Below are 27,231 nucleotides of genomic sequence, written 5' to 3' on the forward strand. Positions count from 1 at the left end.
TTCAAAGTAGAAACATAATGTTTCCTCAGCGACCCTCCAGACCGGTCAAGACGCGTGGGTTATGTCCTCCTACCAGCAGAGGGAGACTGAGAAAACACTAAGCTTTTGAAGCCTGTATATATAACCTGTGCAGAACCTCCACTAGCCAGTATTTTCTCAGTCTCAGCAGAGGTAGCAGTTGACAGCCTGTGCAGTCTCCAATAATCTGGTGAGGTAGTTTGTCATTGGGTCGTAGGATTTTTTCCTTCCAAACTTTATTCTGTTGCAGTACCCTGTACGTGTGTGTGTAAAAAAAAAAAAAAAGAAAAAAGTGCTTTGGGGCCCTGGGTCTGGTGGGGCCCAGTTTTTCCCCCTGGGGTGTTACACCTATGTTTGGGTCCCTCCCCCTGTGCTGCTCTCTATTTCTGTTTGCTTGGCAGCTTTGTGCCTCGGCTGCTTTCTCAGTATTGTAGCCTTGAGTGCCTTACAATTTCCAGATGCCAGAGTTAGAGTAAGATGCCTTTAAGGTCAGTTATTCTATTTCATTTTGCTTGCCAGCTTTGTGCCTCGGCTGCTTTCTCAGTATTGTAGCCTTGAGTGCCTTACAATTTCCAGATGCCAGAATTAGAGTACTGTGCCTTTAAGGTCAGTTATTCTATTTCGTTTTGCTTGGCAGCTTTGTGCCTCGGCTGCTTTCTCAGTATTGTAGCCTTGAGTGCCTTACAATTTCCAGCTGCCAGAGTTGGAGTACTGTGCCTTTAAGGGCATTTATTTCTTTATTTTCAGCGGACCGAACGGGGGTTTTGATTCCTTGCTGGAACGAGAGAGCAGCGCTTTCTCCAGTGCTTTTGCAGTGTGAGTGAGTTTTTGGTTTGGCGCGTTTGCGGAACAGCTTTCCCTTCCCTCGTGGTTTATGGCGGCCCAGCTCCTCCGATGTCGCGCGTGCTCGTGGCGAGGGGTAGAGGCGCCGGGCGCTCAGTGTAGCTTTGCGGTGCACCTATAAAGGTGGCTGCGGCACCCCCCGACTTGACCGCGGAGGGATCGATGGTGTCGGGAGTCTCCGGGTCAGCGGGAGCGTAGGCAGGGCCGCTGTCAGCGGGAACAGTTTCGGCGGGAACAGCCGCCATCTTGAGTCTGACGCGGCCCGTGGAGCCGGCTGGTTTTGGGCCTGCGGCCTCCGTTTTTGGCACAAAAGGGCCTAATGACGGTCCAGGAATGGTGGGCTTTCCTCCAGATTTTGTCTGGACGCGGTATCAGGCCTGGAGATCGGGACCCCCCCTCCCCCCCCCCAATTGGAAGAGGGGGCTATTTCCGTCTTGGCTGAGAGACCACGGTTAGAGTGGTCAGAGGACAGGCAATGTTTTTCTCATGTAGCTGCAGAAGCTGCGCTTAGTGATCTGGGGGAGTCAGATGGAATTGACGGCTCTCAGGAGCAGGATTGTTGGATTCCTGGAGAGGATCCTTCAGTAGTGCGGATTTTCCATAGAGATGAGCTGTCAGAACTCATAGATCAGGTGTCGTCCACCCTTCAGTTTGGTCCTGAGGTGGCTTTGGGGGAAACTGTCCAGGATCCGTTGGTGAAGGGCATTCAGCGTCAGGCGTGATCCTTCCCTATGAACAAGGATCTCCGGGAGATGATTTGTCAGGAATGGGATTTGCCGTGTAAGGTGGCAAAGGCAATGGCAAGGCTTTATCCCCTCCCTCAGGACGATAGGGATTCCTTTAAGGCTCCCACGGTAGATGCAGTAGTGACGGCAGTAATTATAGCTACGGCTATCCCGGTTGATGGAGGAACGGCCCTCCGTGATCCTCAGGATAGGAAGTTGGGATCTTTTCTCAAGCGTAGTTTTGTTTTGTCGGCTCTAGCCCTGCAGGCCTCGGTTTGTGGGGGTCTGGTAGCTCGGGCATGTTTTCGTTGGGCCGAGAAGCTCCTGGATGATTCGGTAGATGTTGGTTCTTCTGGGGGTCAGGAGTTAGCCGACTTGGACATGGGTTCATCCTTTTTGTCTGAGGCTTTTATGATTTGTTGCCTACTTCAGACAAAAAATATGGCTATGGTTGTGGGTCTCTGCCACTTAAGGGAGCTTTGCTCTTTGGAGAAGATTTGGACAAGTTAGTGTGAGGTCTTAGTGATACCAGGGTTCTATGGCTTCCAGATTTTCGGTTCAAGGCAGGGGCCAGAACTAGTTCCTCTCTGGGACGGTTTAGGGAGGCTCAGCGGTATAGGCCGGGCAGATCGAGTGGGACCTACCCCTAGCTGTCTGTTTGTCCAATTTAGATTGTAAGCTCTGTTGAGCAGGGACTGTCTTTTCATGTTAATTTGTACAGCGCTGCATAAGTCTAGTAGTGCTATAGAAATGTTTAATAGTAGTAGGACCTCTAGGGGTCGGTTTTTCCAGCGCACACAGTTCTTTCGTGAGAGTCGTCGCGGAGGGCGTGGCTTTTCCGCGGGAGGTTAGTATTCAGGCCACAATTCCCAATGAAGGTGTGCGGGCTCAGGCTCTGGTGCATGTTGGGGCTCGGCTGAGTCTGTTTTACCAGAGTTGGGCCCAAATCAGGTCAGATCAGTGGGTTCTCAAGGTGTTTCGAGGCGGATGTGCGCTGGAATTCGAAAGCTGTTCTCCCGAAGTGTTTCTGGAATCCCTCTGTCGGTCTTGGAGCAAGAGGGCAGCAGTGAGGGACACTCTGCGGTGGCTGCTCGCGTTGGGAGCCGTGGTTCCTGTTCCTTCAGATCAGCAACGCTCAGGGTGCTATTTGATCTATTTTGTGGTCCACAAGAAAGAGGACACTTTTCGTCCCATTTTAGATCTCAAAAGGGTCAATGCGGCACTCAAGGTGCCCTCTTTCCGGATGGAGACGTTGCGGTCGGTCACTGGTGCGGTCAGGAAAGGAGAGTTTCTCACTTCCCTGGATTTGACGGAAGCTTATCTTCACTTTCCTTTGTGCAGCCTTTTGGTTCCAAGTTACAGGGTCCGATTCGTCGGTTCCTTGCAGAGAAGGCGCCGATGGCCCGTACTTATCGTCAGGTCCTGGGCCTGATGGCGGCGACCATAGAGGTAGTTCCGTGGGCCAGGACGCACATGCGTCAGGTACAGTCAGCTCTGCTCAGTCGTTGGTCCCCTCTGTCGCAGGACTTGGAAATGTGTTGTCGCTGTCGGTGGCCCCTCGTCTCAGTCTCCGCTGGTGGCTCAGTCCGCGCAATTTGGGAAAGGAATGCCGTTGGAGTCCCCACAGGGGCTGGTAATGGTCACGGATGCCAGTCTGCAAGGTTGGGGGGCACATTGTCTCAGTCAGGTAGCTCAAGGCCGGTGGTCTCGGGCAGAAGCAGAGTGGTCCATCAACCGGCTGGAAACTCGGACCATTCGGGTGGCGCGCCAGGCCTTGACGTCGGTGGTTCGCCACAAGGCAGTCCGAGTGCTCTGTGACAATGCCATGGCAGTAGCATATGTCAACCGTCAAGGGGGGAACAAAGAGCCTTGGCGGCGCAGTTGAACTCATCTTCAGGCTCTCTTGGCAGCGCATGTGGCCGGGGTAGGTCACAAAGATGCAGATTATCTCAGCAGGCACACTCTAGATCCCAGAGAGTGGTCTTTTCTTCGGTCAGTGTTCCAGTGAGTTGTGTCGGTCGGGGGACTTTCGGTGATCACTGAAGAGACCCTTGAGCGGAGGAAATCGACACTCTTCTGTTGCCTTGGCTTCGGGAGTGACTGTATGTGTTTCCTCTGTGGCTGTTAGTCGGTCGAGTAATATAGCGCATCGAACATCACTCCGGTCGGGTGATTCTGGTAGCTTCGGATTGGCAGCGTCGACCATGGTATGGAGACCTGGTGCGGTTGGCAGGGGCGGCGGCCCTGCCTTTGTTGGGATCAGTTCTGTGTCAAGGCCCGATAATCATGCCGGATCCGGCTCGGTTTTCGCTTATGGTTTAGCTCTTGAGCGGCACAAGTTGAAGAAGAAGGGGCTTTCGTCCAGTGGCTTTGCTACGATGTTGAGTTGCCGTAGACGATCCACTTCCTTGGTGTATGTCCGGGTTTGGAGAATCTTTGAGCACTGGTGTGAAGACCATCGAGTTCGGCCGTTTCACTCTTCGGTGGCGGAAGTTTTGGAATTTTTGCACGATGGTGTTGATAGAGGTCTGGCCTTGTCTACACTGAAGGTTCAGGTGGCAGCTTTGTCATGTTTTCGTGGGAAGCTTCAGTGAAAGTCCTTCGCGTCTGTGCCTGAGGTAGTGCGTTTTTTGAAGGGTGTTAAGTTGTTGCGTCCGCCTCAGTGACGGATGGTGCCTCCATGGGATTTGAAGCTAGTTTTGGATGCTTTGATCAGGCTTCCGTTTGTGCCTCTGGTATCGGCATCTTGTAAGGATTTATCTTTAAAGGCGGTCTTGTTGGTGGCGATTACTTCAGCACGGAGTGTTTCAGAGCTTCAGGCTTTGTCTTTTAGGGAACCATTTTTGTCCTTTCTGAGGGAAAGGTTTCGTTGCGGACGGTGCTTTCCTTTTTTGCCCAAGGTGGTTTCCGAGTTCCATGTTAATCAGGTCATCTCTCTGCCAGTGTTGGGTGATATGGCTGGAGATTCGGAGCAGCGTGGTATTGCCAAGCTGGATGTCAGGAGAGTTTTGAGTTGTTATCTCTCTGGAACTCAGGACTTCAGAGCCTCTGACTGTTCGTTCTTCATGGTGGCCCAAAGAAGGGTGCAGCGGCTCCTAAGGTGACCATAGCACGGTGGTTGAAGGAGGCGGTTGCATCTGCTTACTTGGTGAAGGGTCCTGTGGTGCCTAGGGGCTGGTCTGCTCATTCCACTAGGGGAATGGCAGCCTCGTGGGCGGAGAATAGTATGATTTCTCTGTTAGATATTTGTCGGGCTGCGGTTTGGTTTTCGTTGCATTCCTTTGTGAAGCATTATAGGATTCCTGTGCATGCAAAGGACGAGGTGCGCTTTGGGGCAGCAGTTTTGACCTCTGGCCTTAGTAGGTCCCTCCCATAAGTTAGTTACTGCTCTGGTACGTCCCACGCGTCTTGACCGGTCTGGAGGGTCGCTGAGGAAGGTGAAATTAGATCTTACCTGCTAATTTTCTTTCCTCTAGACCCTCCAGACCGGTCAAGAGCCCGCCCTGTCTGTATTGGAGGCCAGGAGGTGTATTTGTTGGATAATTCTTGGCTGCTGTAAATTGTTGTTTCTCTAATTGCAGACTGTTTATTTCTGTTTTGTGATAGGAGTCCGGGACAGGTGGGGCTCTTCTTTGATAGTCCACCTGTAGAAGCCCAACTGTTTTATCAAAGGCAAAGGAACATGTTTCCGTAAGAGCAAGCGGAAGATGTTTCTTGTTTTTGCAGTTTACTGTGACCACGTACAGGGTTGCTAGTTGTTGTTAGTGTTTTTTGTTTCTCTGCTTTGTCAGGGGTATACTGGCTAGTGGAGGTTCTGCACAGGTTATATATACAGGCTTCAAAAGCTTAGTGTTTTCTCAGTCTCCCTCTGCTGGTAGGAGGACATAACCCACGCGTCTTGACCGGTCTGGAGGGTCTAGAGGAAAGAAAATTAGCAGGTAAGATCTAATTTCACCTTAATTTGCGTGTACGCATACCGATTGCTCCAAGAGGATTCTATCCTAGGTTGCAACTCAAAAGATATGAGCTCCCCCTCTAATGTTCTCAGATGTTCTAATCTACTAATACCTCACTGCTCCCAGTGTCTGAATGTGGGATTATCAAATCCCGGGCTAAAGTCACTATTACCCCTGATGGGAATCTGATACGAGTTACGTGCATCCCCTTCCAATTTCCCCACCAAGATTCGCCACGCATCTTGCAGGGGTCCCAACAGCATACTCCTTCAGGTGACCTGGTAGTTTCAGGTGATCTTGGTGTAACAAAAAGTAAAAATTATTGGGAGCATAAAACGAGCACTCCATCTCCACAGGCGTATATGTTTGTGATTGCCCAAACCAGTCACCCAGATGGCGCATTAGACACACGTAGTTATATTTTTTTTAATTAGGGAGCCCTATCCCTCCCTGTCTCCACGACCCCAGCATAGTGGCTATTTTAAGCTTAGGTTTTTTATTTGCCCAACAAAAACGGCTTACTAGACTATACAAAGTGTTCAAGTCCTTCTGCAAAATCTGCAGAGGCAAAGTCTGTAACACTTAAAGCCAGCGTGGGAACTGAACCATCTGTATCAAACTCACCCTACCCATCAGCGACAGCGGCAAATCTTTCCATCTACTCAATTGAAACCAAGTACCCTCCAACAGAGCAGATATGTTAAGACGGTAAAGTTTCCTAGGCTCCGTTGATAATCGAATCGCCAGGTATTGAAACGAGGCCTCCGCTCAGTGTAAGGGGAACCCAGGTCCCCAATCTTGCTGTACCTGCTGGGAAGGTGGCAGCGCCTCCGATTTCTCCAAATTTAAACAAAAACCTGCATAATCCCCATACTCTCGAAAAGTATCCAATAACGCTGGCAGGGACCTTTCCGGATTTCCAATGTGTACTAGCAAGTCATCTGCGAATGCTGCTACCTTTAAAACAATGAGACCCAATCTGAATCCCTTGAATGTCGGGGTTTGCCATAATATCCCTCAGCAGAGGGTCCAGGGATAAAACAATGAGAAGAGGTGATAGGGGGGCAGCCCTGCCTGGTCCCACGAAGAACAGGAAATGAACGGGACTCCTTGCCATTGATTAATACCTTTGCCTGTGGTGTTGAGTATAATGCCTTAATAACCGAAACAAATCGTCCAGAAAACCCATACGCTGTCAGAGGCAAAGAGGAAATCCCAGTGTACTTTGTCAAAAGCCTTTTTGGCATCAAAACTAATCTGCAATGACTTAAGGCCCTTTTGCCGTCTATATTCCAATGTTGTTAGTATTTTCCGAAGATTCTTGGCCACAAACCCCACCTGCGAATCATTAAGAAGATCAGGCAAAACCCTCGCTAGGCGGTTAGCCATTACCTTTGTTAACAGCTTGACCTCAAAGTTTAACAGTGATACAGGGTGGTATGACGCGGGCCGTGTGGGGTCTCTCTTCCTGGCTTAGGCAATACAATTATCTGCACCATTTCCATAGAGAATGGCAAAAACTGCTATTCTACAATCTTATTTAAAATATTAGTCAGAGGGGGTATGATGTCTGTGCCCATAACCTTATAAAATTCCGATCGGAACCCATCTTCCCCAGGTGTCTTAATCAGGCAGCTACCATTAATTGCGAGAGCTACCTCATCCTCTGTGATCAATGTTTTCAATAGTTCTCTTGCCTGAGGCTCTAGGGCTGGTAAGAATAGGGTATCTAAATAAAGTTCCCTAGGTAACCCTGCATTTGGGGACGTGGCATATAGCTTACTATAGAATTTATGGAATACCTTGCTTATGGCCTCATCTGTGTGGACAGTGTTACCTGTTTCCTCTCTGATGATGATTATTTTTTGCTGGGCTCCCTTAGACCGGACCAGCCTTGCCAGAAGTCTACCTGCCTTATTGCCGTGTTTGTACAACATATATCTAAAATATGCCTGCGATTTAAGGGCCCGTTGATGCAAAAGAATGTTTAGTGCCATCTGAAGGTCCAGCAGCTGTTGTCGATGCCTACCAGCATGAGAGATGCCAAATCTCTGCCAGGCCTGATGAAGAAGGGCCCCAAGTCTCAAGATTTCCCTATCCCTCGCTCTCAACATAGTGGTAGTAGCTTATTATTTCCCCACGAAGCACTGCCTTCGCCATTTCCCAATGTAATATCGGTTGTGTCTCATTGCTGCATTAGCTCTCTTGTATTTCCTCCAACAGCCCAAAATCCACTCTTGGAAGACAGAGTCTTTATAAAGATCTAAGGGAAGCATCTATCTCTGCCGTCTCGTTTCTGCGGGCCCACAGACCCAATCCATCCACACCCAAGCATGATCCGAGATGACATAAGGCCCTATCTCTGTTCTCTGCACCTGTCCGAACTCTTTTCGCGATACCAGCAGATAATCTATGCATGCTTGGGTTCCTTGCACCCTCAATAAGTGAGTGTAATCCCTATCAGAAGGGGGCAGCTCCCTCCATATATCAACGAGATCCAACAAATGGCTTATCTGTAATAACTCTTTGTTAGTATGATATGAAGTGGAAGGTGTCTGCTTAGATTTATCTACCCCTGGGTCCCAAACAGCATTAAAATCTCCCCCCACCACCAAAGAAGAGGAGTCTAGTGAAACCAGCCTATCTAGCACCTTTCGGTAAAATTTTTATCATACTGGTTTGGCGCGTATTTATATTACAAATAAACACCACACGGCGATTGTTCACCGCCTTGACCAGAATGTAACTCTCCTCTGAATCCGCTGCCAGGGTCTGTACACTCTCCGTCACCCCTTTCCTAAACAGAATGGCTACTCCCCATTTTTTGACCTGGGCTGCCGCTGCCACACACTCCCCCACCCACCAAGTCTTCAGCTTAGCATGCTCCAGCTTGTTCAGATGGGTCTTCTGTAGTAGGGCAATGCCAATATTGTGCCTATTTAAATGTTGTAAAATTTTTGTTCTCTTTACTAGTGAGCTAATCCCACCCACATTCCAAGTTACCAGTTTCACCATGATAATATACCGATCAAGGCCTCATTACCAATGGTTACCCAATTATAGCTTGGGCAGGGACGTCCCAGCCACCAGACCCCAACATCTTCCCAGTCTCTAGCTCTGTCAGTCCAATGTACTTCTCCCACCAGCTTCAATTGTTGCGCCAACCTATAAACCCCACTGTCCAGCTCCCTTGCCCCCCCCCCTTCGTTCCCCCCTTCCCTTCCCATACCTCTACCCTCCCCGATTGTAACATTCCTCCCAAAGGAATAGTCACATTTTAACACCACCCCAACTTCCCCCTTAAACATGTTGTAAACAATTAAAGCAGCATCAAACCACAATCAAGTCTCAGTTCTGCGACGGTAGGAAGGCTCCCGTCACCAGCATGACTCTTGCAGGCTCCTCAATACTATGCCTTCCATCTGCCAGCCATCTCTCCGTCAGCGTCCCAAGAGTCTCTGCTGGTCCTGAATGTAAAGGAGGCCAACGGGAGAAAAAAAAAAAAGTCCTCGCTTCCACACCCCTCAATTGGCCCCTTAACCATAAAAAGGTAGACTCCCTATTGCCCTTGTAATAACAAATATATCCCAATCCAAAACATACCAGGAAAACCAGATTTAACTGTCTTAATTCTCATAGTCTTTCCATCAATGTAATTTCTTCTCTGCTCCCTCAGTATAGAGGGTCAGGAGAAGCGACAAGACAAAAAAAAAAAAGGACTTCGCTTCAAACTGTCCACAGCTCAATTGAGCTTTGAATAAATTTATCTCATTCCATCTCTTACAAAATCATACCGACTCCTTAGCTTCAGCACCTCACTGACTTCCCGCCGTTAGCCTGATCCACAGCCAATAAATACACTTTCAGCCCAGGCTTTCAACCAGAGTTCCCTGTGCTTTCTGCTGCAGCTCCCTCCAGTCAGGTGAGGAATTCCTTCTCCGCCTCCGCTGTGGTATACGATCTGACTGAGCCATTATGCGTGACTTTGAGAATGGCGTGGTAAATCAGCGCAAATTTTACTTTCAAAGCAAAAAGTTTTGAGCAGATGGGAGCGAACACCCTTCTCTGTGCCGCCACTCCAGCAGAATAGTCCTGAAAGCAAAGCACTTTTTGGTTTTCATAGTGCAGCACTTTTCCCCTACAGATCGCCTGCAATATTGCCTGATAGTACATAAGTACATAAGCACCGCCATACTGGGAAAAGACCAAGGGTCCATCAAGCCCAGCATCCTGTCTCCGACAGTGGCCAATCCAGGCTTCAAGAACCTGGCAACCTCCTCCCCCCCCCCCCCCCCAAAAAAAAAAAAAAAAAAAAAAATTAATAATGTTCAATGGACTTTTCCCTCAGGAATCTGTCCAAACCCCCCTGTTTATGGTTAAAATTCAGCACTTGGAGAATGACCACTCTGGGCTTCAGTGACACTGATTGCTTCAGCCCCAGCCTGTGAGCTCATTCAATTCGTAATGGCCCTCTAAGATCCAGTAGGTGGAGCTCCTTGACAAACCACTGTTCTAGGAAGCCCACCAGGTTTCTGTCCAGAATAGTTTCAGGGAGACCCACCAAGCGTAAATTGTTTCTACGTGATCTATTTTCTAGGTCTTCTATCTTAGCTTCTAGTATTAATATCTTTTTGTGCATAGTTCCCTGGGCCTCTTCAACAACAGTTACCTGGTCTTCCACTGCACTTGTTCTTGACTGGAACACCGCACATTCTTTGGACAGATCACTTACCTGATTTTGTAGTCTTTCGAGCTTGGAATCGATAGGTGATAATCGCCTTTCCAGGAGCTCTTCCAACACTACCGTCATTTTTGACTTGATTTCTGTGACCCAGGCTGATGAGATCGTGAGGGCCACTGGACTTGCGGGCGCTGCCATTTTTTCCTCCAGTACTCTGCCTCTCGTCTTCTTGTGTGTCACCCTCGCCGCCATGTGTATGATTTTTGCCTCAAACGGAGCCCAGCTTTGTTATGCTCGTTTTTATGAGTCAGAAAATGAAATTTTCCGAGGTCTGATGCTGCGTTGACTTAGGGGATTAAGTTGGGTAGCCGGAGGAGCCCGGACTAATGTCGTCCCGCAGCCATAGTGTCACTTGACTCCGATATAGAAGATTTAATAATTTTGTTAGCTTGTATTGTTTTTGTTTTTTATTCTACTCCACCAGTTTAATGGTTGATCCTTGTGATGTGAACTAGAATTTTTTTTTAAAGATAATTAAATTTTCTTTGTATAATCTTATTTTCTAATATGCATTTGTGCTTGAATGTATCAATGTTTTGTTTTTAATATGTAGCTAAGCAACTCAAAAAATCTTGCCTGCACCATGCTGGAGGTATTTGGTCCTTCTAAGTGCTCTATCCATGTAGCTTTCCATTCAGAGCTGATCTCTTCTGACTGATGTGCGCAGCGTGCCTTGAGCTTGTCTATAGCCTTATTGGACTGTGGTGCTGTGAGTCACCTGCCTGCAGTTCCTGTATCAGCTCTACTCTTTCCTAAGCAAGTTTTCTTGACAAAAAGACTGCTGGCTGAGGAGGTGGCTCACAGCACCAAGATCTGTAAAGGCTATAGCTACTGCTATTCCCAAGAGCAAGCAAACCCAGGATGTCCATGCATTCTAGCCAGAGGCTATAAAAAGTGTATTAAGTCAACTCTGGCTGTTGAAGAAAAGTTGGGGAATTTGTTGGCTGGATTTAAAAAGAACCAATATACTCAGGAAAAAGTTTATTAAAAATTTAGATGTTTGGGTATCTTCAGGATTTACTGGACACATCTTAAAAATCCCCCCCCCCCCTCCACCACTGAGTGCATACATTTTGCCCTTTCAGCTTGTTAGCTGAACAAAATCTATTTGGTTATCTTTGGTTAGTGCTTGAGGAATTGCAGGGCCTCAGTTGTAGTTTAAATGTATTGTCTGGTTATACTTAACTAGATAAGTCAGGCTACCAAAATATTTTTTCTAAACCTATGCAGATAAGTTTATTTGGATAATAATAGCTAGTTATACTTAGGAGTCAGTCTTAAATGGTTAAATTCATTGAATATTCAGTTAGCTATCTGGATAAATTTAGCCAGTTGTCATGCTGCTGAATATTGACCCCCTCCCCCCCCCCCCCCCCCCCCCCAACTGATTCTGATTGGTACTGCATCCTTCAGTACAGTTAAGCCAAGCAGGACTTGGGAGATCTTTTTTTTTTTAATAATTTATTTTAAATATTTGGATAACGTACTGAAGAAGAGATGAAAACGTAATTGTTTTATTTGTCTTCAATAAATGGTAAGTATTGAATACACTTGGAAGCACTATGGAAATGCGCAGTAGTAGTAGTATGTCTGTTATAGCTTCAGACTTCCATAAAGACAACAAACGGTGGTAACATGTTTGATTCACTTAACACATTGAGGGCTTCTTTTATAAAACCACACTACTGATTCTCAGTTTGGAAAAGGAGAGGAAGCCTGTTCAATTCCTATGGTCTTCCTCTCATTTGCCACGTGGGAATCGCTAGCGCGGCTTTGTTAAAGAAGTCCTGAGCTAAGCATTTGATATGTAAATTTATCAGTCTCATAACTGAGGTGTCAATGCTGAAAGCATTACCATGGGCTTAGCCTGGTTTTACTGACTGAGCATTGCAGAAATGGTTTCAGTGCGGGTGTTTGTTCGCCCATTGCTTTATATCTCGGATCCAGTGTTCCCTAAAACTAAATAATAAAATGTCAGCTCACACCTAAACTACTACACAATTTCACCTTCTACATATTTTCAAACTCTAGGTAAGAGGCAGGTCTTTAACTGTTTCCTGAGTACTAAATAATCGTACTGCATTTAACGTGCCAAAAAAGGGGATCTGCCACTGAAAAAGTAGTATTTTGGATATCAAAAGCCTTGGTTGGCTTCATCTTTCCACTAGAACCTAACCAAAACAGAAACTAGCTGTAACTCATTGCGTGGTTTCAGCCAAAGACAAAACTGAAAACTCACCCAGGGAAGCTGTAGTGGTCAACAGTATAGAGAGCGAGTGCATTGTTTGTTCATTCTGAAGTTTTTTTGGAGCTAATCTTACCTTTAGTTGGATATTAACTCATTTCTGAATTATTGACTAGAGAGACCTTTTGGCTAAATCGGGTTTGTTTTTTGTGGTGTGTGGAAGCTCAGAGAAAACAATTTTTTATTGTCTTCAATGGATTTTCAGCCTGCTTTGGCATAAGTTAACTAAAGAGCGTAATGCAGCAGCATCCCCCTATGGAGGTAATTATATAAAGCTTTACAAGTGGAAAATACATGTTTTACACGTGGAAAATGATTCTTATAAAGTCTGGAACCTTTTTTTAAAAAATAGCATTACATTGGCCATCCTCCAGTCTTCCGGTACCACGCTCAATTTTAAAGATAAATTACATATTACTAACAATAGTTCCGGAAGTTCATTTTTCAATTCTATGAGTACTCTGGGATGGATACCATCCGGTCCAGGAGATTTACTACTCTTTAATTTGTCAGATTGCCCCATTACATCCTCCAGGTTTATAGAGATTTCATTCAGTTTCTCCAACTCTGCTTTGAATACCATTTCTGGCATCGGTATCTCGCCCAAATCTTCCTCGCTGAAGACTGAAGCAAAGAATTCATTTAAACTCTCTGCTATGGCTTTGTCTTCCCTGATTGCCCCTTTTACCCCTTGGTCATCTAGCGGTCCAACCGATTCTTTTGCTGGCTTTCTGCTTTTAATATACCTAAAACAATTTTTACTATGTGTTTTTGCCTCCAATGTATGCAGACTGCATCTAGGAGCTCCTAGGGAGAGGCAAAGGCAAAGTTGTGATGTGCATTCATATTTTATAAAATGCATAGAGTACATGCACAAATTTACACCTTCGGAGCAATTGCAGATTTGTGTGCTACAGGGACTAGTTCTGGTTGCCTGTTCTGTATTGACACATAGGCGTCTATGTTGTCTTACTAAATAGGCACGTTTTTCCTTTTATAAAATGTAACTCCACAAGGAGAGTGAAGTCAGATCTGAGCTTTTTAAATTTCTCCATCTGCTGTCACGGGATACAGTCTGCTTGTTTGGATTGGTCTGGCAGGACTAAAGGAAAGGAAATTAACAGATAATTCTAAATTTCAGTCTGTGTTATTGGTAGTTTCATTAAGGTTTTCCACATGTATAATGTGTCTTCATGCAGAAAAAGACTTTTGTAAAATTAAATGGAAAATGTGCACCAGCTTTTTTGTAACCTGCACATAATCACTTACATAGTAACATAGTAAATGACGGCAGAAAAAGACCTGCATGGTCCATCCAGTCTGCCCAACAAGACAAACTCATATGTGCTACTTTTTGTGTATACCCTACTTTGATTTGTACCTGTCCTCTTCAGAGCACAGACCGTATAAGTCTGTCCAGCACTATCCCCGCCTCCCACCACTGGCTCTGGCACAGACCGTATAAGTCTGCCCAGCACTATCCTCGCCTCCCACCACCGGCTGGCTCTGCCACCCAATCTCGGCTAAGCTCCTTAGGATCCATTCCTTCCAGGGGTATAAGTCAGGCAGAATGGAAGCAGAATTGCAATGAAATTATATGTAAATATTTACATATATCAATTTTTCGGGAAGTGTAAATGTTCTTCTCCGAGGACAAGCAGGCTGCTTGTTCTCACTGATGGGTGACGTCCACGGCAGCCCCTCCAATCGGAAACTTCACTAGCAAAGTCCTTTGCTAGCCCTCGCGCGCCCGCGCGCACCGCGCATGCGCGGCCGTCTTCCCGCCCGAAACCGGCTCGAGCCGGCCAGTCTTCTTTTGTCCGCACTCGGTACGGTCGTGTTTTCGCCGTGTCGAGCCCCGGAAAGTCGACCTCGCGCGTCCAATTTGTTTGAACGTGTTTTTTTCCTTCGGGAAAGCTTTGTCCTAGTCGGGAAGTGCTCCGCAAACCCCCCGCCGGGTTTCGTGTAAATCCTCCCCGTACTTCCAGCTTTTTTGCCCCGGTAAGTTTTCTTTCGTCGTCGGGGTAGGCCTTTTTTCGGCCTCGGTCGAGATTTTTTCTCCCTCTAAATTTGGTGCTTCGAATTTCGCCATTTCGGCTTTTGATTTCGCCGGCGTGATTTTTCCGCCCATGACATCGAAGCCTTCCAGCGGCTTCAAGAAGTGCACCCAGTGCGCCCGGGTTATCTCGCTCACTGATCGACACTCGTCGTGTCTTCAGTGTCTGGGGGCCGAGCACCGCCCTCAGAACTGCAGTCTGTGTTCCCTGCTTCAAAGGCGGACTCAGGTAGCGAGACTAGCCCAGTGGAACGTGTTGTTCTCGGGCTCTTCGTCGGCATCGGCACCGGGATCTTCGAGTGCATCGACGTCGTCAGCGTCCAGACCATCTTTCTCGGCCGCCCCTGCATCGAGTGCATCGAGGCATCGGGCCTCTGCATCGGCGCCGAGACATCGGATAGCTGCATCGACGTCGGTGGTACCAGGACCTCGTCTGCTGATGTCGTCGGACGGTGGTGCATCGGGTGGAGTGCAGGTGAGGGCTGTCCATTCCCCTGCTGGTGGCGGTGAGCCCTCGGGTGGGTCTCCGCCTACCCTGAGGGCTCCTGCGGTACAGCCCCCCCGAGATCGACCTTCTTCAGTCTCGGCCCCGAGGAAGCGACGGGTGGATTCGACGTCCTCCTCGTCGGTGCCGGGGAGCTCCGGTGACATGCTTCGGAAGAAATCGAAGAAGCATCGACACCGGTCTCCTCCCCGTGTCGGCACCGAGAGCTCTGGGTCGCCGAGGGATTCGGCACCCAGCAGGCATCGGCACCGAGAGGACCGCTCACCCTCTGTTCAGGAGGTGTCGATGCGCTCCGCTCTGGACAGCCCGGAACAGCCTCCACGCCCGGAACAGGTACTGACGTCGACGCCTGCATCGACCTCTCAGCCTTTCTCTACAGCCGCTCTAAACGAGAGCCTCCGGGCCGTTCTCCCAGAGATTCTGGGAGAGCTGTTGCGCCCTACCCCTCCGGTACCGGCGGTGCTTGCGCCACCGGTACCGTCGAGCGTGGCGCCGGCTGGCCCATCACCCAGGTTGAGGTCCCCGACGTCGGTACCGCGTGCGGTGCCGACCGCGGCCACCTCCCAGGAAGGCTCCCCGACTACGTCGGCGGAGGGAGCTTCGCCGATGCGGGCGAGGGAGTCTACCTCTCGACGCCCCCATCGTGGACAGGGTTCCACGGAGTCGAGCAGGGCGAGGTTGCAGACACAGGTCCGTGAACTTGTGTCTGACACCGAGGGTGAGGCCTCGTGGGAGGAAGAGGAAGATCCCAGATATTTCTCTGACGAGGAGTCTGGGGGTCTTCCGTCTGATCCCACTCCCTCTCCTGAGAGACAGCTTTCTCCTCCCGAGAGTCTGTCTTTTGCCTCCTTTGTCCGGGAGATGTCTACGGCCATCCCCTTCCCGGTGGTTGTGGAGGACGAGCCCAGGGCTGAAATGTTTGAGCTCCTGGACTATCCTTCTCCACCTAAGGAAGCGTCCACTGTTCCCTTGCACCATGTCCTGAAGAAGACATTGCTTGCGAACTGGACCAAACCACTAACTAATCCCCACATTCCCAAGAAGATCGAGTCCCAGTACCGGATCCATGGGGACCCAGAGCTGATGCGCACTCAGTTGCCTCATGACTCTGGAGTTGTGGATTTGGCCCTAAAGAAGGCTAAGAGTTCTAGGGAACATGCTTCGGCGCCCCCGGGCAAGGACGCTAGAACCTTAGACTCCTTTGGGAGGAAGGCCTACCATTCCTCTATGCTCGTGTCCAAGATCCAGTCTTACCAGCTCTACACGAGCATACACATGCGGAATAATGTGCGGCAGTTGGCGGGCTTGGTTGATGCTCTTCCCCCTGAGCAAGCCAAGCCTTTTCAGGAGGTGGTCAGGCAGCTGAAGGCGTGCAGAAAATTCCTGGCCAGAGGAGTTTATGACACTTTTGATGTTGCGTCCAGGGCCGCTGCTCAAGGTGTGGTGATGCGCAGGCTCTCATGGCTGCGTGCCGCCGACCTGGAGAATAGAGTCCAGCAGCGGATTACGGACTTGCCTTGCCGGGCGGATAACATTTTTGGCGAAAAAGTCGAGCAGGTGGTAGAGTCTCTCCACCAGCGGGACACCGCATTCGACAAGTTCGCCCGCCGGCAGCCTTCAGCTTCTACCTCTACAGGTAGACGATTTTTCGGGGGAAGGAAGACTGTTCCCTATACTTCTGGCAAGCGTAGGTACAATCCTCCTTCCCGACAGCCTGCGGCCCAGGCTAAGCCCCAGCGCGCTCGCTCTCGTCAGCAGCGTGCGAATCAGCAAGGCCCCGCGGCTCCCCAGCAAAAGCAAGGGGCGAGCTTTTGACTGGCTCCAGCAGAGCATAGCCGACATCCAAGTGTCAGTGCCGGGCGACCTGCCTGTCGGAGGGAGGTTGAAAGCTTTTCACCAAAGGTGGCCTCTTATAACCTCCGATCAGTGGGTTCTCCAAATAGTCCGGCAAGGATACACCCTCAATTTGGCCTCTCAACCTCCAAATTGTCCACCGGGAGCTCAGTCCTACAGCTTCCAGCACAAGCAGGTACTTGCAGAGGAACTCTCCGCCCTTCTCAGCGCCAATGCGGTCGAGCCCGTGCCATCCGGGCAAGAAGGGCTGGGGTTCTATTCCAGGTACTTCCTTGTGGAAAAGAAAACAGGGGGGATGCGTCCCATCCTAGACCTAAGGGCCCTGAACAAATATCTCGTAAAAGAAAAGTTCAGGATGCTTTCCCTGGGCACCCTTCTCCCCATGATTCAGCAAAACGATTGGCTATGCTCTCTGGACTTGAAGGATGCCTACACACACATCCCGATACTGCCAGCTCACAGACAGTATCTGCGATTTCAGCTGGGCGCACGCCACTTCCAGTACTGTGTGCTACCCTTTGGGCTCGCCTCTGCGCCCAGGGTGTTCACAAAGTGCCTAGCTGTGGTAGCAGCGGCGCTTCGCAGGCTGGGGGTGCACGTGTTCCCATATCTCGACGATTGGCTGGTGAAGAACACATCCGAGGCAGGAGCCCTGCAGTCCATGCAGATGACTATTCGCCTCCTGGAGCTACTGGGGTTTGTGATAAATTACCCAAAGTCCCATCTTCTCCCAGTGCAGAAACTCGAATTCATCGGAGCCCTGCTGGATTCTCGGACAGCTCGCGCCTATCTCCCAGAGGCGAGGGCCAACAACTTGTTGTCCCTCGTCTCGCGGGTGCGAGCGTCCCAGCAGATCACAGCTCGGCAGATGTTGAGATTGCTGGGCCACATGGCTTCCACAGTTCATGTGACTCCCATGGCCCGCCTTCACATGAGATCTGCTCAATGGACCCTAGCCTCCCAGTGGTATCAGGCCGCCGGGGGTCTAGAAGACGTGATCCACCTGTCCACGAGATTTCTCGAATCCCTGTATTGGTGGACGATTTGCTCCAATTTGACTCTGGGACGTCCCTTCCAAATTCCTCAGCCTCAAAAAGTGCTGACCACGGATGCGTCTCTCCTGGGATGGGGAGCTCATGTCGATGGGCTTCACACCCAAGGAAGGTGGTCCCTCCAAGAAAGCGATCTACAGATCAATCTTCTGGAGTTGCGAGCGATCTGGAACGCTCTGAAGGCTTTCAGAGATCGGCTGTCCCACCAAATTATCCAAATTCAGACAGACAATCAGGTTGCCATGTACTATGTCAACAAGCAGGGGGGCACCGGATCTCGCCCCCTGTGTCAGGAAGCCGTCAGCATGTGGCTTTGGGCTCGCCGTCAAGGCATGGTGCTCCAAGCCACATATCTGGCAGGCGTAAACAACAGTCTGGCCGACAGGTTGAGCAGGATTATGCAACCTCACGAGTGGTCGCTCAATTCCCGTGTGGTGCGACAGATCTTCCAGGCGTGGGGCACCCCCCTGGTGGATCTCTTCGCATCTCAGGTGAACCACAAGGTCCCTCAGTTCTGTTCCAGGCTTCAGGCCCACGGCAGACTGGCGTCGGATGCCTTCCTCCTGGATTGGGGGGAAGGTCTGCTGTATGCTTATCCTCCCATTCCTCTGGTGGGGAAGACTTTGTTGAAACTCAAGCAAGACCGAGGCACCATGATTCTGATTGCTCCCTTTTGGCCGCGTCAGATCTGGTTCCCTCTTCTTCTGGAGTTATCCTCCGAAGAACCGTGGAGATTGGAGTGTTTTCCGACCCTCATCACGCAGGACGAAGGGGCTCTTCTGCATCCCAACCTCCAGTCCCTGGCTCTCACGGCCTGGATGTTGAGGGCGTAGACTTTGCCTCTTTGGGTCTGCCAGAGGGTGTCTCCCGCATCTTGCTTGCTTCCAGGAAAGACTCCACTAAGAGAAGTTACTTCTTTCATTGGAGGAGGTTTGCCGTCTGGTGTGACAGCAAGGCCCTAGATCCTCGCTCTTGTCCTACACAGACCCTGCTTGAATACCTTCTCCACTTGTCTGAGTCTGGTCTGAAGACCAACTCCGTAAGGGTTCACCTTAGTGCAATCAGTGCATACCATTACCAAGTGGAAGGTAAGCCGATCTCAGGACAGCCTTTAGTTGTTCGCTTCATGAGAGGTTTGCTTTTGTCAAAGCCCCCTGTCAAGCCTCCTACAGTGTCATGGGATCTCAATGTCGTTCTCACCCAGCTGATGAAACCTCCTTTCGAGCCACTGAATTCCTGCCATCCGAAGTACTTGACCTGGAAGGTCATTTTCTTGGTGGCAGTTACCTCGGCTCGTAGAGTCAGTGAGCTTCAGGCCCTGGTAGCCCAGGCCCCTTACACCAAATTTCATCACAACAGAGTAGTCCTCCGCACTCACCCTAAGTTTCTGCCAAAGGTTGTGTCGGAGTTCCATCTGAACCAGTCAATTGTCTTGCCAACATTCTTTCCCCGTCCTCATTCCTGCCCTGCTGAACGTCAGCTGCACACATTGGACTGCAAGAGAGCATTGGCCTTCTATCTGGAGCGGACACAGCCCCACAGACAGTCCGCCCAATTGTTTGTTTCTTTTGATCCCAACAAGAGGGGAGTGGCTGTAGGGAAACGCACCATATCCAATTGGCTAGCAGATTGCATTTCCTTCACTTACGCCCAGGCTGGGCTGGCTCTTGAGGGTCATGTCACGGCTCATAATGTTAGAGCCATGGCAGCGTCGGTAGCCCACTTGAAGTCAGCCACCATGGAGGAAATTTGCAAAGCTGCGACGTGGTCATCTGTCCACACATTCACATCTCATTACTGCCTGCAGCAGGATACCCGACGTGACAGTCGGTTCGGGCAGTCAGTTCTTCAGAACCTGTTTGGGCTTTAGGATCCAACTCCACCCCCCGAGGGCCCTGTTTGTTCTGTTCCAGGCTACACTCTCAGTTAGTTGGTAAATTTTTTAGGTCAATCTCAGTTATGTCCTCGCCGTTGCGAGGCCCAATTGACCAATGTTGTTGTTTTGAGTGAGCCTGGGGGCTAGGGATACCCCATCAGTGAGAACAAGCAGCCTGCTTGTCCTCGGAGAAAGCGAATGCTACATACCTGTAGAAGGTATTCTCCGAGGACAGCAGGCTGATTGTTCTCACAAACCCGCCCGCCTCCCCTTTGGAGTTGTGTCTTCCCTTGAAGTGTATTGTCTTGCTACATACTGGACTGGCCGGCTCGAGCCGGTTTCGGGCGGGAAGACGGCCGCGCATGCGCGGTGCGCGCGGGCGCGCGAGGGCTAGCAAAGGACTTTGCTAGTGAAGTTTCCGATTGGAGGGGCTGCCGTGGACGTCACCCATCAGTGAGAACAATCAGCCTGCTGTCCTCGGAGAATACCTTCTACAGGTATGTAGCATTCGCTATATGCATTTACATGCTATTGGGGCTGGTTCTGGTCCACAGGCAACTGTATTGCTTTCATAAAATAGGCATCTTTTCAAACCTCTAACAGAGGCATCTTGTTAGAAAATCAGGCCCATAAGCTGACTTTGCTCCTTTGTTACTTCCTTTTCTTTTTCTCTGCATGTGACTGTTTTGATCTTAAGCAGCATTGTCTACCCTAGATTTAGAAAGTGGTGTGTAAAATTGTTCTGTCTTTTGAGTAGCAGTTTAAAGGCATGCGGGATAGTGTTTTTTTTTTTCTTTGTCTTTTAATGAAACATTTATTTCTCTCTGAATTTTGTAGAAGTTGGATATAGGGAATACATGTAACCTGCTGCTGCATAGTGTCTCCCAGTTACATACGGCACAACAACAGCTACTGAAGATAAAGAGCAGCCAGACCAACAATGTAAGCATAGCAGGGCAGCTTTTTTTTTTTCCAGTTTATATGCTTGCATTAATTTTCATGAGAAATCTAGACAAACTGCTGAGAAATGTGAGGATGTAAGCACTCAAACACACTCTTTTACTCTTGCACTAGAAACCTGGCTTACTTGGGGAAGCTCCAGCAACCTTACTGCAGAAAGCTCTGGGATTAGGTTCAGCACCTGCAGTGAATACAGAGATGGCGCATTGGACAGAGGCACAGAAAGGTATTGGTACAAATGGAATATCTTGGAGACTTAGCATTTTGGCACCTGGTGCCCACTGCTGTGATTCAAGCCACACCAAAGAAAAGAGGTTGGAGAGAGAGGGGCAAATACTAGAGACTGGTGTAAAGCATGGCAAGGAAACAGCTTGAAGAAGGAGCGAGCAAAGAAAAAGCATACCAGTAAAGTAAAAAAATAAATAAATAAAACCACAGAATAAAAATGTGAAAAGTATATTGTGGATGAGGGAAGATATCAGATAAGAGGGGAATATCATTTTTCCCTGACTGATAAAAATTTGGCTGCTGCTTCATTTCTGTAAATATTTTTATATTCCTGCTTATATGAGCAAGCTGAGTGTGTGTGTGTGTATATATATATATATATTTTTTTTTAACTAAAACATAAACTGAGTTATAGTTGAGTTTACATAACCAGTTGGAAGAGTTCTATCAGAAGTGGCCTGTTGTCAGGAATGGAGGACACATGGGCTCTGCATAGCATTTTAGAAGCTAGCTGGTCTCTTGATATAAGACCTCTGAGTAGGATGATTTGCAGTGCTGGAATAACTTTTATACAATACTAAAACTACATTGAAGGGTCCAACTTGAACAGAAGACCTTCCTTTCTGTACCTCAGTGAGTGGGTGGAGCAGAGAAGGTAGGCAAAAATGAAGAGAAGACCTCCCCAGAATAGTACACAAGATGGACAAGATAAACATTCTCTGCTTTATACATTTTGTCATTTTACCGGTCATTGACAAAATAATCATGTTCATACAAGTGACAATTGCAGCCGCTGAAACAGCCCTGTTGTCCTGATACTACACTTATGTCTTAGTTGGCTCATTGACCTTGTTTGAATTAAAATTGTCAGAAGTACAATTAGAGTATCAACAGCAGTTTTCATTGGGTGAATAGCTTATTTTTAATCCAATTATCTTAAAAAACACTTTATTTTGAAAACAATCAAAATCCCTGTAGCAGTGTTCTTTATAGGTATCAGAGCTGCTAAGGGGTCCCGATTTTTGAGAGGGAGATTTTAGTACATACACCAGCCACACCCACTCTGGCTTGGCTTCACTCACTCTACCTTGTGCCATCTTGAATTTCTTTTGATGTAGGCATAGGGAAAAAAAGATTTTAAGTGCTCCCAGGTTTCAACCCAATTCGTTTAATTATGGGATATTAATTATATAAATAAGTACATAAATAGAAACTCTGAATGTTTAACACCTGATTCTCATAACAAATTGTCTGTTTACTAACAGTGCTAGGGTGTCCCTATAACCAGCTCCTCCAAATGATACACTGATTACACTTTCTAACAAATTACTACTCTACCTATGAAAAGTTATTCCCTTATTATACTTCCTTTGAGTACAACTGTATACTGCAAAAGCCAGCAATTTTTGAAAATATAAGTAAGATAAATTAAAAAAAAAAATCTACCAACAATATAAAAATAACAACCATGGATGCAGCAGGTCAGAGATTACAATTTTGCTTACTTTGTTGAAGGAGAAACGGAGACCAATTGGCTTCAACTTTTCATCTGATCCCTACGGTCTCCCTCCACCATGATGCAGCCTGTGCTCTGTGCAGCAACCAGCCAATCATATCCACAACAAACAAAAACAAATGCGGGGGCGCAGCAGCCTTCAGGCATGCGGTGTTGGCTCTGCTGGTCCTCTGCCCCCCGGAACGTCAATTTTGAGTTCCAGGGGGCAGAGGACCAGCAGAACTGACAGCGCAGGCCTGAAGGCAGTGCTGCGGCTCTGCGCGTTTGCTTTTTTTGTTTTGTTTTTCCACTGCTGCTGCATTGGGAGAAGCGGCGGCCAATGACATATTTCCCTTTCTATTTTGGGAAGCGACTGACAAAAAAATATTTAAAATTTAAAGCAAAGTCACAGAAGGGGCCATACCAGTTTTGGTTCCTTGTCCCGGGGGTGTACACCTTGGACTTTGGGTCTTTCCCTCCATCCTCCCTATGGAGCTGGTTTTTTGCCTTGACCCCCTCTCCTTTCTCTGATGGGGAATGAGATACTGCTCTGAAGAAAAAGAAAAAAAATCTCTTCAGTATTCTTTTTTAAACTCACTGGATTACAGCATCTTTGGAGTTATACTGGTTGGAGGTTGGAGGAGATTTCATTGTTTTTCCCTGGTGAAGAAGTTTGCTAGGCTCCACAGGGATCCTCTGGCACGATGGCTGCCTCACCAGAGAAGCCGTGCCATTGCAGTGTCTGTGCTGCTTGCTGGTTAGTTTTCCCAGTAACCAGTCTTTACCAAGTGTGCACTGAAGCAGGCTCGGGCAATGCAGCATTGAATCCTGCAGCCAGTGCTAGGAGGGAAACAAGGCAGCTAGCCTGGAGGGTCTGTTGGGTGAAACAGCTTCGGATTCAGCGGGAAACGCTGACGTTTGAATGTGCTCTTGTTCTTACCAGGCATGATGCAGGGCAGCTGATGCCCTTCTCCCTGGAGTTTGTCTAGCTCCTGCACCAACCCTTCTGCATGAAGCAGTGCATACCAGAGCCAGTTTCCCTGGCGTTCTGGGGTACTTGTACATGAGGGTCCATCTCAAGCAAAGAAACAGCATTTGTCTTCTGCTTAAGATATTGGTGAGATGGTCTCTCTAGCCTCTAGTTCCCATGTGGAGGAGGATTTAGACAGACTACTCAGGTCTGGAGGAGAGGTACCCTTAGGGAAGAATTCTTCAGTTGTGTGCATTTTTCGAAGACTGGACTTGCCTTGTTTAATATCTCAGGTGTTAAAGACCCTCAGTTGTTGGAAGATCCACTTCCTGCTCCCAGGAAAGGAAACCCTCTCTTAAAGGGGATTTGGAAACCACCTAAGACTTTTACCTGGAATGAAGGCCTAAAAGAGCTGGTTCAGGCAGAGTGGTCTACTCTGGATGGGGTGCTTAGATTTGGCAGAGCCTTGGCCATACTCTAGTCTATCAGCTCCCCTAACAGGACCTTGATATGTTTTGTCTTCCCAAGGTTGATGTGCTTGTTACAGTGGTCATTAAGAAAATAGCCATCGTGATGGAGAGGGTGTGGCGCTTGAGAACCTGCAAGTTTGCCATATGGAAGCCCTGCTGAAACGGTCCTTTGAAGTTTCTGCGTTGGCCTTGCAGGTGGCCATTTGTGGAGGTAATGTTGCCAGGGCTTGTTTACAGTGGGCAGAATGTCTGCCAGATTACCCAGGAGAGAATTCTTCTGGAGTAATAAACCTGCAGTTGGGTACAGCCTCTCTTATGGATACCCTTTATGATCTGATCAGGACCTTTGCAGAAATGTTGGCTCTAGCAGTAGCTGATCGTATTTTTCTGTGGCTTTGGAATTGGTTGGTGGATCTAGTCTCTAAGGTCTGATTTAGTTACCTTTTTTACATGGTAAATTGCTTTTCAGAGAGGATTTGGAGAAATTGGTCAAGGGTTTTGAGGAGTCTAAATTTCCAAGACTGCTGGAAGACAAATCTTGTTCAGGCTCTCAGGCTTCTGCTAGAGGTGGTTTCAGAGATACTCATTATTACTGCCCAGGCAAAGTTCTGGTGTTGTAATGAGGCAGATTTTGGTCTCAAGGTCAGTCCTTTCAAGGCAGTTGACAGAGATGCCAAGATAGGGGATGGGTCTTCCTGAGCCTCTCTCTTTTCCCCGTGGAGGTTTGGGGGCTTATTCTGTGGTCCTTCCCATTGGAGGTCGGTTACAGCAATTTCATCGGAGATGGGCCAAGATAACTTCGGACCAGTGGGTCTTAGGTTTTCTTCAATTTGGTTAATGCCCTAGAGTTTTGTTGCTCTTTTTTGATTCTTTTCTGATCTCTCCTTGCAAGTTGCCTCAGAAGGCATTAGCTGTTCATATGACACTGGACAGGATTGTGGCCCTCAAGGCAATGGTACTGGTACCACTGAAGGAGAGAGGTTCTGGCAGATATTCCAGAAAGAGCACTCCTTTTACCTTATCTTAGACATCAAGGGGGTCAGCAGGGTACTAAAAGTGTGCTTCTTTCAAATTAGAGACCTTACATAGTGTGTGAATGTGGCAGTTTGGCGGTTAGAGTTTCTGAACTCCTTAGATCTTTTGGAGGGCTATCTTTGTACCCTGATCTGGATCATCAGAGATTCCTGGGATATCATTATTAGTTCCATGCACTGCCCTTTGGGCTGGCCTTGCACCTTTTCCAAGATCATGGTTGTGGCAGCGGCACATCTCTGCAAGAAGGGTGTGTTGGTTTAACCCTATGTAAATGATTGACTCATTTGAGCAAAGTCTTTCGAGGAAAGCAAGAGAGCCTTGGATCGCATGGAGGGGAATAATCGAACGGCGCCGGCGAAGTAGATTGCCGGCGATCTATTTTGGTGGCGCCGCAAACAGCTGGCCGAACTGTATTATCGAAAAAGATGGCCGGCCATCTTTTTTTTCGATAGTACGGTTTAGCCTGGCCAAATGCCAGAATTTGCCGGGTTTGAGATGGCCGGTTTTGTTTTTCAGCGATAATGGAAACTAAAAGCGGCCATCTCAACCCCGGCTAAATCCAAGGCATTTGCTCGTGGGAGGAGCCAGCATTTGTATTGCACTGGTCCTCTTGACATGCCAGGACACCAACCGGGCACCCTAGGGGGCACTTCTAAAAATTAAACAAAAATATACAAATAGCTCCCAGGAGCATAGCTCCCTAACCTTGGGTGCTGAGCCCCCCAAATCCCCCCCCCCCCCAAACCCACTCTCCACAACTCTACACCATTGCCATAGCCCTTATGGGTGAAGGGGGGCACCTACATGTGGCTACAGTGGGTTTTGGGGGGTTTGGAGGGCTCGACACTTAGCACCACAAGTGTAACAGGTAGGGGGGGGGGGGGATGGACCTGGGTCTGCCTGCCTGAAGTGCACTGCACCCATTAAAAACTGGTCCAGGGACTTGCATACTGCTGTCAGGGAGCTGGGTATGACATTTGAGGCTGGCATAGAGGCTGGAAAAAATGTTTTTTAATTTGTTTTTTTTTGGGTGGGAGGGGGTTGGTGACCACTGGGAGAGTAAGGGGAGGTCATCCCCGATTCCCTCCAGTGCTCATCTGGTGAGTTGGGGCACCTTTTTGAGGCTTGGTCGTGAAAATAAAAGGACCAAGTAAACCCGGTGAAATACTGATTAACGCCGCTTTTTTTTTTTCCCATTATCTGCGAAAGCCGGCCATCTGGTAGCCACGCCCATGCCCACCCATGTCCCGCCTTCGCTACGCCGCTGACACGCCCCCTTGAACTTTCGCTGGCTTGGCGACGGGAAAGCAGCGATGGTGTCAAAAAAAGCAGCTTTCGATTATACCGATTTCGCCGCTTTTGAGAGATCGCCGGCCATCTCCTGATTTATATCGGAAGATGCCCAGCGATCATTTTCGAAAATAAGCCTGATGGTGACCTTCCTTAGCCTCTCTGTTAGGGAATTTTACTAGAGGCTGTTTTACTCCTTCACAGTCCCTGGCATATCTAGGAGTTCGATTTGATACCCAGATAGGCAGGGTTTTCCTTCTGGTAACCAGAGTTCAGATGCTTCAGATCAGACTCCTCAGCTCTTGGCATGGGAGATTCTCCGGGTGTTGGGGGTCCATGATGGCCATCGAGTTGGCTCCCTGGGTGAGAGTCTCTAATGAGGCCTCTGCATGGGGCTTTTTTCTCGAGTTGGTCTTCTCAAATGTATGGACTTCTCTGATGCCTTTGTCTCTCTCTCCTGCACCGCACAGCAGTCTTTACTGGTGGTTGGGTGGGCACCATTTGCTACGTTGCATAGACCTGGAGCCTCCATAGTGGATCCTAGTGAAAAGAGGTGTCAATCTTTCTGGTTGAGGTACCCAAGTGGCTCAAGGTTGCTAGTTGGAGGTGGGGTGACCTAGTACATCAGTCGCTTAGAAATTCGAGCAATCCAGTTGGCTTTCTTGGCTTTCCACCACTCTGTTCACCGCAAGACGGACAGCGTGACAATGATTGCTTATGTCAATCAACACAGGGCCAAAAAAAACCATTCACTTGCCTAGAAGGCGGCAGCCTTGATGTCATGGGCAGAGATCAGCCTTCAAGCTCTGTCTGTGGCTCATGTGGCAGGGGCCTCAAATATGGAGGCAGATTTTCTCAGCAGAAACATGTTGAATCTGGAAGAAAGTTCTCTCTCAGGCATCACATTTCAGG

General features: G+C 48.5%; 1 protein-coding gene across 1 annotated transcript in view; it reads left to right on the top strand.

Annotated features, from left to right (window-relative positions):
- The window catches only part of RAVER2 (ribonucleoprotein, PTB binding 2), a 130,626-nt gene that overhangs the window by 71,464 nt on the left and 31,931 nt on the right, over positions 1–27,231 (top strand). Inside the window, exons 7-8 of the mRNA XM_030205895.1 lie at positions 20,709–20,813; positions 20,946–21,057. Of these exons, the coding sequence (XP_030061755.1) occupies positions 20,709–20,813; positions 20,946–21,057 (217 nt within the window). The remainder of the gene's footprint in view (positions 1–20,708; positions 20,814–20,945; positions 21,058–27,231) is intronic.

The sequence above is a fragment of the Microcaecilia unicolor genome, chromosome 6 (assembly GCF_901765095.1).
Source record: "Microcaecilia unicolor chromosome 6, aMicUni1.1, whole genome shotgun sequence".
NCBI classification, from domain to species: Eukaryota; Metazoa; Chordata; class Amphibia; order Gymnophiona; family Siphonopidae; genus Microcaecilia; species Microcaecilia unicolor.